Consider the following 10,027-nt stretch of genomic DNA (forward strand, 5'->3'; position numbering starts at 1 on the left):
CTGCCTCTGCCTCTGCCTCTGCCTCTGCCTCTGCCTCTGCCTCTGCCTCTGCCTCTGCCTCTGCCTCTGCCTCTGCCTCTGCCTCTGCCTCTGCCTCTGCCTCTGCCTCTGCCTCTGCCTCCTGGGCATCTGCCACTATGCCCAATCCAAGTCCCTTTTTAGAAAATGATTATCACCATCTTTCCCAGAATAAACTTCAGACTGCCAGATTGCGCCTTGGTCCCCACAACCACCATGCACCCTTCCTGCATTTTAGGTTCTGAAAGAAGTACTTATTACTCTGTCTCCATTCTGAAAATTAGAGGCTCTCTTCTCCATTTTTACCACTCAGGCCTGTAACCCTCTTCCTGATGTCCTTTCCTCTCCTCACTCTGTGCAAATCTAAGTTCACCCTTTTAGGCCTGAGAACACATTGTAATCTCCTCTAGAAAGAAAACAAAAACCAATTTGAATCAAATTCAGAGGTCACCTGTCGCAGTCACATCTTTAACGTTGTTCACTAGAGAACAAATGAGTCAGGAAGTTGGTCAAGAGTTCAAGGGTCCCCCAACTTCTTTACATAAGTTCCTGAGGTAGGCATTTGTCCCAGTGGCCTAAAGTATCATCCTCCTTGAGCCATAGACAGGCATCCTCTGCTTCTTCACCACACCTGACTGCTCCCTGCCCCTCCCCTCCTGCTGCTTCTCTTCCTCTCAGGCTCCCACTGCCCTGGCTCCTCTACACCATCATCCACAGATTCAAGCCAGTGACTGTCAGCAGCAATGGCCTCTTCTGTGCCATCGTCCTCCTCTTCATCATGTTGATTTTTGTCATCCTCTCCATCGCCCTCTGCAAGTGGCGGATGAACAAAATCCTCGGCTTCATCATGTTTGGCCTCTACTTCGCGTTCCTGGTGGTCAGCGTCCTCCTGGAAGACAAAGTTCTCGAGTGCCCTGTCTCCATCTAGTGGAAAAGCCATATCTTAAACCAACAGCATGGATGGTCCCTCCCGGCTCTGGGCTCCAGGCTCCTTGCAGTCTTGAGAAGAGGCAGCTTGTGCACAGCCCTGGGAGGCAAGTGTCCCTCCTTGAAAGGTTGGAGGAAGGATGGATTCCCACGGGGCCACTCACTTCACAGGCCCCTCACCCTTGCCTGCTGAAATGACTCCGTGTTAGAGACAAAGAGGACTGTCTCTCCATCCCCACTGACAGGTACTCCTCGCTGGTCAGAGGTACGTTCATTGTGATGATGCGAAAGAGGACAGAGGCCATACATACATATAAATATTATAAATATATACACATGAGCATACAGATCTTGCCTGTTTCTGTACTATACCTCTCCTCCTATACCTATAGATTAATACATAACTGTACACAAACAGAAAGAAAAATTATATATATATATGAAAACATATATATTTAAGTGCAAATGCATCTTTTCAGGGATAGCTCTAGTATATTTATAGTACCTATTTGAAGAGGGGCATCAACCTTCAACCTTCAGTTTGTGCTTTGCCCCTCGAGTGCAAAAGCTGAGTTAACAGAATCCGTAGGCAAAGCGCTCCTTGCTGTGATCTCTAGCCTGCTTTGGATGGAATAAGTTTAGTGAAATACTTTGCGGAAAGGAGAGCTTAATAGAAGGAGTCCGTAGGAGCCCCAGTTAGAACCTCTAAAATACTCTCACAAGCCAAAAAGAATCACCCTGCTCATCCCCACTGGGGCGCTCTGACACCCCCAGGATTCTGTAAGACAGAGGTAAAACTCAGACTGACTGACAACCAGGGGGCGGGGAGGGTGCGGCATCTGTTGAGGGTTAGGCTGTCTTGTTTTGTTTTGTTTTGTTGTAATACCCCAGCATGCAAGTAGATGATATGAATGAAAAACCAAATTAGTGATTTTCTAGGACAGCAAAATTATATAAACCGAGCCTATCATGTTCCAGTGCATGGCCCATTATCATCAAACGAACAAGGGCAATCTTAGCCGTGATTGTCATTTGACAAGCTTTAATGCCAAGGGCTCCCACACAGTCCAAAGTCCTGCCAAGAGCGCTGAGATGTGTGCTGAGAAACACCATCCAGCAGAGGTGCTCAGTGGGGGTGGCCACCCGATGGGAACATAGGGCATAGCTCCTTAGAGCACTTCTCAGTGTGGTCACAAAGGGCTGCAGTGTCTAAGGATCATTCCCAATAGAGCTGAACTAAGGAATGACAGTGCTTGATTGAGGCAGTTCAGGTTTGTTTGCAGAGACATTTAGCCGTTTCGTGTGTGCCTCACCCCACCCCCAGAACAGTTTCCAAGTCCTGTGTCACGGATTTGGTCTGTAGACCCACGCAACATCTGTATCCCGCCTCTATCATAGCCCCGCCTGGACCTGTAGCATCCCAAGCACAGTGGAGACTATATATCTTCCATCATTTCTTTACATTACTTTGAAGCAGTCACTCTTATATCTTGATCAGCTTCACATGGGGGTCATCTCACTCATGGAGTGTCCCTAAGCTCTGAATGACTTCAAAGCTCTTGTCTGACTCCCTAAGCCCTTGTGTGATTTCTCGGGTTCATTTCAGTAGAAAATGGGACTGGTTGGCAGCAAGTTAAATTGGAGAAAAAAAAATGTGCCGAGTTTTTCTTTTCCCTAAACCATGCTTTCTCCTTAAAATCAACTGAAAAAGTGAATAAAGGGTGGCCACCTGCATGTAAATCGGCACACGTCATACACAGAGAATGTCACCACGCATTCACATCCTGATCTGGCACTTCGCCTTTTCTGACTGTCGTGAACACCCCTTAACACAGGGAGGCAGGACACAGAGCTCAGAGCTGAATAAAAAGGTTGGGTAACCCAATACCCCAGCCCAAGCTCAGCATTCCATCTACAAACACCCCATTTACAGAGCGTGGCAACAGGAGGCAGAGCCAAGCCCCCTCACCTCTCCTCACTCACAAGCAAAAGGCACTTCAAAGTGGAGGCCCCCTGAGGACACGAGAAATAAAAAGGTCCGCCTGGCTTTCAAGTCTCTCCAACAATGCAGAATTGGGTTTTCAATGGTGAAAGAGAAATCCATGCCCCATTTATCAAGGGTTGAACTTTGTATGGGGCAAGCGTTTGTGTTGCTTCCTTACAGAGAAAGACAAAGGGAAAGTGAGTTTTCAGTTTTCAAATCTCAGATTCTTGTCCTGGCTGCCGGGCGAGAGCCCAATGATTGTTGGATAAATTCTTTTTCCTGGTTGGTTTATTGCTTAAAACGGATTTTTTTTAACCAACTACAAACAGACTGTAAAGTAAAAAAGATCACAGAATGTATGCTCCTACCATTACTATCCCCTCCTCACCAAAAAGCCAGGAAGCACTCCAGATGCCTAAGAGCTGAGAGCTCTGCTTCATAGGAAGGGTTGTGGTCTTTAACAACATTCCCAAAGCCAGTCCCCACCTCCACGGTGTTCCCCCTCCCTGAGAGGTGCAGGCCCCAGCCGCTGCCGGTTCTTGCTGCCTTTGTTGAGGAGTGTGTGGCTATGTGGCCATATGTTGTCCTGGAATCATTCACATCATTGTAAAACTGCTTCCTACAGGACAGATTCAGATCATCTCTAATTTCTCTCTTGCACATCAGTGTGCGCAAGTGTACTAGATCTGCTGGCACACAAATATCAATGCCGCCATCCCCTTATTGGCCCACCCAGTCACATTTGGAATCCCAAAGCACAGAGTATCAAATTTGACAGTCAAGAAAGAGAAAACTCGTGCACACCAACCAAAGTGAACATTTATGAAAAAAAGGGGGTTTAGTTTTATTCTGTGCACATATACACACAAACATTCACATTTAAACACTCCAACCCCACAGAATATTGGAAATGGCAGCTGTGTCCCTAATGCTTTCAGAGAAGCAAAAGTATGCAACAAGAGGCAGGGGAGACAAATTTTAGATTGCTGTCTCCTTGTTTCTCTGGAGCAGGGTACAAAATAATATCAAAAGTTCAAGCCAAAATTTTATCACTCCTAAAATAAAGGAATTGGGCCCACATTTGCTCACAGAAAACCAAGCCAGTCTTGCTTGCTGTCACCTCTCCTATAGCCTCAGGAAACCCTGAAACAGGAGAGGAACTTGGTTCAGATTGAGGATTCTAAAGCAGAAACTCGTAGATCTGCATTTGAGAGTGTCCATGACACCTGCCCTCTGGACCCAGTCAGTTCCTAGTGGGATGAAGCATGAGGTTAATGGTGTTGTTCAAGTTCTCAGGACCGAAACATGCCAGACAGAGTCAGCAGGGCAGAGAACATGTGCAGGCGCTCAGGGATGGGGCTGTTCCTCAGCTCAGCAGATGATGCAGAATGTCTGAAGCCTCACTTTAGTGTCCTGAAAAGAGGCAAGGACCGTCTCATGATCAAGGAAACCACTTTGCAGGGCCTCTGACAGAGGCCATTAGAATTTATTTTGTAGGGAAGACATGAGTCAGGTGACTTGGAGGCCTTTCAGCAAAACACAGCTGTCTCCATGACAAGATTTTTGGTAACCTTAACATACATCTGCTCCTGGCCAGAGAGAGTTGGCCCACTTCCCTACACCACCACTTCCCACATCTTTTAAATGCCTCTGTGACTTGAGATGAAGTGAGATATGGCCTGTAAAAGAAGGTTGTCCACACCCAGTCCACCTTAACAGAAAGACGATCACAGAAGAGACAACTGTTAGAGCTGCTGGCCAGTCAGGGGGGACGATGGAACTTGAAGTGTTCTCTTGAGAGAATTGCACTGAAGATTTGATAGGGTTTGATGCCTGCCTGAATGAAGCCTGTCAGAGAATTTCAGTGAGCTTTCATACAAACACACACACATACACACACACACACACACACACACACACACACACACACACCTCTGTATGAACAGGCATACGCACAAATTATATCCTTCCTTGCACCCAGAAAGATTGAGGCTCCATCAAGTAGCATGTTAGAGACAGCAGGTCTGTCGCAGGAAAAGCATGCTATAGAAACTTTCAATTAGCAGACAAGGCCTTCCCATTAAGAGGGAGTTGGAAGAAAAATATAAAAATCAAAGGGGGGAGGGGGGAGAGAAAATAACTTATTAGTAATGGGATTCCTAAGAAAGCAACCAAAATATATCATGATGTTTTAAAGTGGTTACAAATAGCAGACATTTTTAAACAATTACTGGAGTCTATACATAGCCTACATTTGAAAAGCACGTGTCAAGAAGGACTCAGGAAAGAAAGGTACCTGTGCCTTGCCCCAGTGTCTGTCTGAGCTTAGTTTACTGCCTTTGGATCTTTGTGGTCCTTTTTAATCTCACAGCTTTGTATTCCTTGACATGTATAAGCTAAGAAAAGCAATAAAGGAAATACAGCCAGCTCACTCCAATACCGATTATTATACCTTCCAGCTATTTCCCTCACGTCACTGGGCACTTTAGGTCCACAGAGGCTATGGTGCCACAGCAAGGGGACATTGGCTTCTGTGCAGTCACAGATGTGCTCACATTCGCTACATCTAGAAGTAGCTTGCTTCCCATATAGACCGCCTAGACAGCATGCATCCACATGCCTTTCTCACACGTAGACAATCAACCTCGCTTTAAACTACCTAAACGGCACCAAAGTCTTTAATCTTGCTCATGAGTCTGTTCTTAGGAAAGGGTAGGAGAGAGGGCCACACAGACAAATGCATGACCTGGCCAGGCTTTGAGAGACCAACCTAGTCCTGAAAGTCTAAGCACCCGGATTCAAATTATTGTACAGAGAGGGGGACTGAATGGAGAAGTGTGGTGCTTAAGCCAAAGCACTTTTCCTAAATGACCAATGGGCTGACTGGAAAATTAATAAATACCTAAGGGTGAAGGAATGCCGTGGACTTGCATGGACTCCCACCAGAGACTGATTCCACTGGGGGAATCTGTCTGCTGATTACCATAGTACAAAGGACTACAGATAGTAAGTCATCTTGGGATATCAGCAAAGAGCTCCTAGTGTAACCAAGGTCAATGTTTAACACTGACAGAAGAGTCCTCATCCAGCTTAACCCCCAAGACCCTACAGCTGATGACTTCACCCTTTTTTTGTTTGGATGATTTGGTTTGGTTTGGTTTCGAACACTTTTTGATCTTACGCATGACAAGGTTGAAAGTTGCCACTCTGGGACCCTACACCTATTTTCATCAGAAGCATCCTTGAAGTTTTTGTTTGTTTAGGTGTTTTCTTCAGCTTTCTCCTCTTCCTCCTCCTCCTCCTCCTCCTCGTTTTTCTCCTCTTCCTTTTCTTCCTGCTGATGCCACTATTCCTACACAGTGTAAAGATTCAAAAGTTCTAGACCTTTATCCCCAACAGCACTTTTCTGTGTCCAGAGGAGTCCTTTCTAGTTGCTACTGAATGGCAGGCAGAATCCATAACCACAGAGGTGCATACCTTCCAAGGACCAGTAGACTTGAAGGCGGTACCAATGGGAGTTGGTTGTCTGGTGTCAAGATGAGCACTGGCACAGTGTTATCATAGAGTGCTAGTGAGGTCAAGGTTGTAGCCTTTTTTGTACCCTGCATCTTCGTTCCACATAGTCAAAAAGGAAACAGGAAAGGAGCCACATTGAATCACTCCAAGACTCTGGGTTTGTGCTTGCCTGCATTGATTACTGGGAGGAAGTCATTTCAAATGGGAGGTCAGAGAAAGGCTTGGGCTCCTCTTGCTATGAGTCCCACGGTGCGATTACTTTCGTATGCAGATGGGTGGTAGAAACAGTGAGGTCACTTCCTGACCTGGGAATCTGGTCACCAAAAGATGGGGATTTTCCCTTCGGTTGCAGTTTCTTCATAATGGATATGTAAATAACGGAGCCTTGGACACTGACAGGTCTCTAGAACTCTCAGCTAGCCAAAAAGATACTAATTTTCTCAAATCAAGTTACATACACACAAACAAGAAAAAAGTGAAATGTCAGAATCCCAGAATAAAATCATTTCCAGAATGAAACTGCATGTGTGAATTAAGGGCAGAGAATTCCTCGCCAGTTAACCCAATGACTCTCCAATTCTTACCATCAGGATAAAACTGAAGGACAAAGGATGCCTTTTGGGTTTTTTAATTTTTTTAATATTGCACTTTATAGTATTTCATAAGAGACGATTGTCTTAATTAAAGCCATAAAATACCAATAATGCATATATTCAGGGCTTCTGGATATAGTCAATAAACAGTCCACGGGTCATTCTGTGTGTTGTTCGTTGTAAAATGAAGTTTATCTGTTCTGTTTTTTATTACTTAAACTACTGTTCTAGACAATCCTAAAAAATTGTAGGTGTGTATTTTAAGCAAACTTTGAAAATCAAAGAAATTATTCATTTCATGGAAGAATTCTTCATTTTCAAAGCAACTCATTGCATGGTTTCTTTAAGTAGCAAGTTCCACTATTGCACTGAAAATATTTCCTTTTACAGATCCTAAGATTATTTTTCAGGAATCCATTTGCTATGTTAAGCAAGATTCGCCCACGTGGAGATTGAAATAGATGATTAGCAAACATGCCTGGAAAAATTAGGATGTGCTTATGTTCTTATATAAATATATGATGGGTCTAAGAAGTTCCCTTATAAAAATGGCAAGCAGATATACAACCTGTCGATAATATCTTATACCTATATTTGCATACGTCCCTGGAAGGACAAGCAAAAACAACAGACTTCATGGTGTGCTGGGTGGTCAGTTTCCTTTCCTGTCAAAACATGGTTTCTGACTGGGGGTGGTGAGTTGTCCACGTATAGATATGGACAGAAGTTCTCGAGACTCAAACCCTTCACATTTCACTTTGTAATGCAATCAGAGTGAAGGCTGGGATGATGACTAAGGGGCACATGAGAGCCTAGAACAATCCACACAGGAGGGTAGCAAAGTCACCTGCTAAGCCCCAGTATTAAATAGAACAGCCCCATCCGTAGTCTTAGGCTTAAACAGACAACTTGCCCCAGAGAAAAGTATCTGAATGCAGAGTCGGTGGCACTCCTCTATCACGGGCTATGTGGAGGCCCAAGGCTCTCAAAGAGTCTGATGGAGTCTTGCCCATCAAGAATAAAGAGAGCTTCTGTTGAATTTGGCAGAGTCCACCTTGGTCCCTGTGCCTAACCTTGTTCTTTCAAGTCTCCACAGCAACAGCTCCATCTTCACAGTGCAGACTCAGAGAGGTACATGAGAAGAAAAAAAAAGAATATATATATATGGGAGACTCACAAGCCAGGTATGATGGCACTCCTGCAATCCGAGAAGTGAGGAGGTAGAGGCAGGAGAATTAGAAGTTCCTGGTAGCTTTGGCTACACGAGACCCTGTCTCAAAAATTAAAAAGAGTAACAAACACTACCCTCTTGGTTTGATGAAGCCACTGCTTAGCACAAAAGAAAAGAAAATCTATATATTTTTTAAACAGAAATATTATTATGTTGATCCTAACATAGATATATATATATACCCCACAAGATATAACCTGCTTTTTAGGTGGGTTGTGTTAAAAACATAAAAAAATATAAAAATGTACTCAAGATCATCTCTTTGGGGACCCACAATCGATTACTGCCAACCAAACCTTTTCCCTGCACTACAGCAGAACCCATGACCCTGATTAGTCGTGATATTGCACCCCGTAAATATGTACAGTAACCATGCCAATCAAAAGAAATAAAACAATTTTTAGAATTTTTAAGTGAATATATTTTGGAAAGATCAAAATATATCGGAATGCCATTTTTGTGAAGGATCTTTTTAGGGGCGGTCTGGGTCTCACACGGTCTTCGATTGCCTGCATTCTAGAGCAGCATCTTAGCCCCTGTCTTCACCCCGCCAGACTCCAGGGGGTGCACTTTAAAGTCATCTTCGTCATTCTGTGTTTGTTGTGAGCAGTTTTCTCTGGCTGGCTGGACGTACAGCAACTCCGTGTCATTTACTCTGTGACTCTGTCTGTACATAACTGGAATTCAGAGGGCACCTGTACATAGGCTGTTTGGAGTGGTGTTTGGGTCACGTGCTTGGGTCACGTGGTCTCGCTCTGACAAAGGGTTTTCTTTCATGTTCCACTGTCTGCATCCCTGTGCTTGTACTACTGATAACCAACTTACTGAATACACTTTATGTAACTAAGTCTCCTCCGTGTAAAAGTAACAATAATAAAACAATTGACTCCAAAAAGAGTGTGGGGTTTTTGTTGGGGGGGGGTGGTATCTTTACCTGCATTAAGTCTCAACACTCAGCATCTCATAAAATAAACACCAGTGGGGTAGGAGTTTCACAGTAGGGACTAGAAGGGGGCGTGTGGCAACAATGTTACTGTTGCTTGTATCTTTTACCTCTTGAATGTTTGCTGGTCTCATTGGAGCTTTTACCTGTCAGTGATCATTTGTTCACTAAGAAATCTCTGCCTAAAGTTTGGAGCAGAGACATGTGGTCCATATATACACAGCCACCAAAACTAGGTAAGATTGATGAGGGTGAGAAGGGCATGCTGACAGGAACCGGATATAGATGTCTCCTGAGAGGCACAGCCAGAGAATGTCAAATACAGAGGCGAATGGTAGCAGCAAACCATTTAACTGAGAACGGGACCCCATTGGAGGAGTTAGAGAAAGGATTGAAGGAGCTGAAGGGGCTTGCAACTCCATAAGAACAACAATGCCAACCAACCAGAGCTCCCAGGGACTAAACCACTACCCAAAGACTATACATGGACTGACCCATGGCTCCAACTGCATATGTAGCAGAGGATGACCTTGTTGGGCACCAATGGAAGAAGAAGCTCTTGGTCCTCCCAATGTTGGACCCCCAGTGTAAGGGAATGTTGGGGGCGGGAAGAGGGAGTGGGTGGGGAGGGGAACACACTTACAGAAGAAGGGGAGGGAGGATAGGAGAGGGGGCTTATGTCCGGAAAACCAGGAAAGGGAATAACATCTGAAATGTAAATTTTAAAAAATCCAATAAAAAAAAAATCTATGCCTAGGAAATGAGGTTTAAATTAGATAGATTAAAAACCACAGTTACCTGTTTTTGAGGTCAAT

General features: G+C 44.5%; 1 protein-coding gene across 1 annotated transcript in view; it reads left to right on the forward strand.

Annotated features, from left to right (window-relative positions):
- Slc24a2 (solute carrier family 24 member 2) overlaps positions 1–9,157 on the forward strand; it is a 225,556-nt gene extending 216,399 nt beyond the window's left edge. The window contains exon 11 of the mRNA XM_032902185.1: positions 697–9,157. Coding sequence (XP_032758076.1) covers positions 697–946 — 250 coding nt within the window. The 3' untranslated portion in view covers positions 947–9,157. The remainder of the gene's footprint in view (positions 1–696) is intronic.
- Positions 9,158–10,027: the final 870 nt, after the last annotated feature.

The sequence above is a fragment of the Rattus rattus genome, chromosome 1 (genome assembly GCF_011064425.1).
Source record: "Rattus rattus isolate New Zealand chromosome 1, Rrattus_CSIRO_v1, whole genome shotgun sequence".
NCBI classification, from domain to species: Eukaryota; Metazoa; Chordata; class Mammalia; order Rodentia; family Muridae; genus Rattus; species Rattus rattus.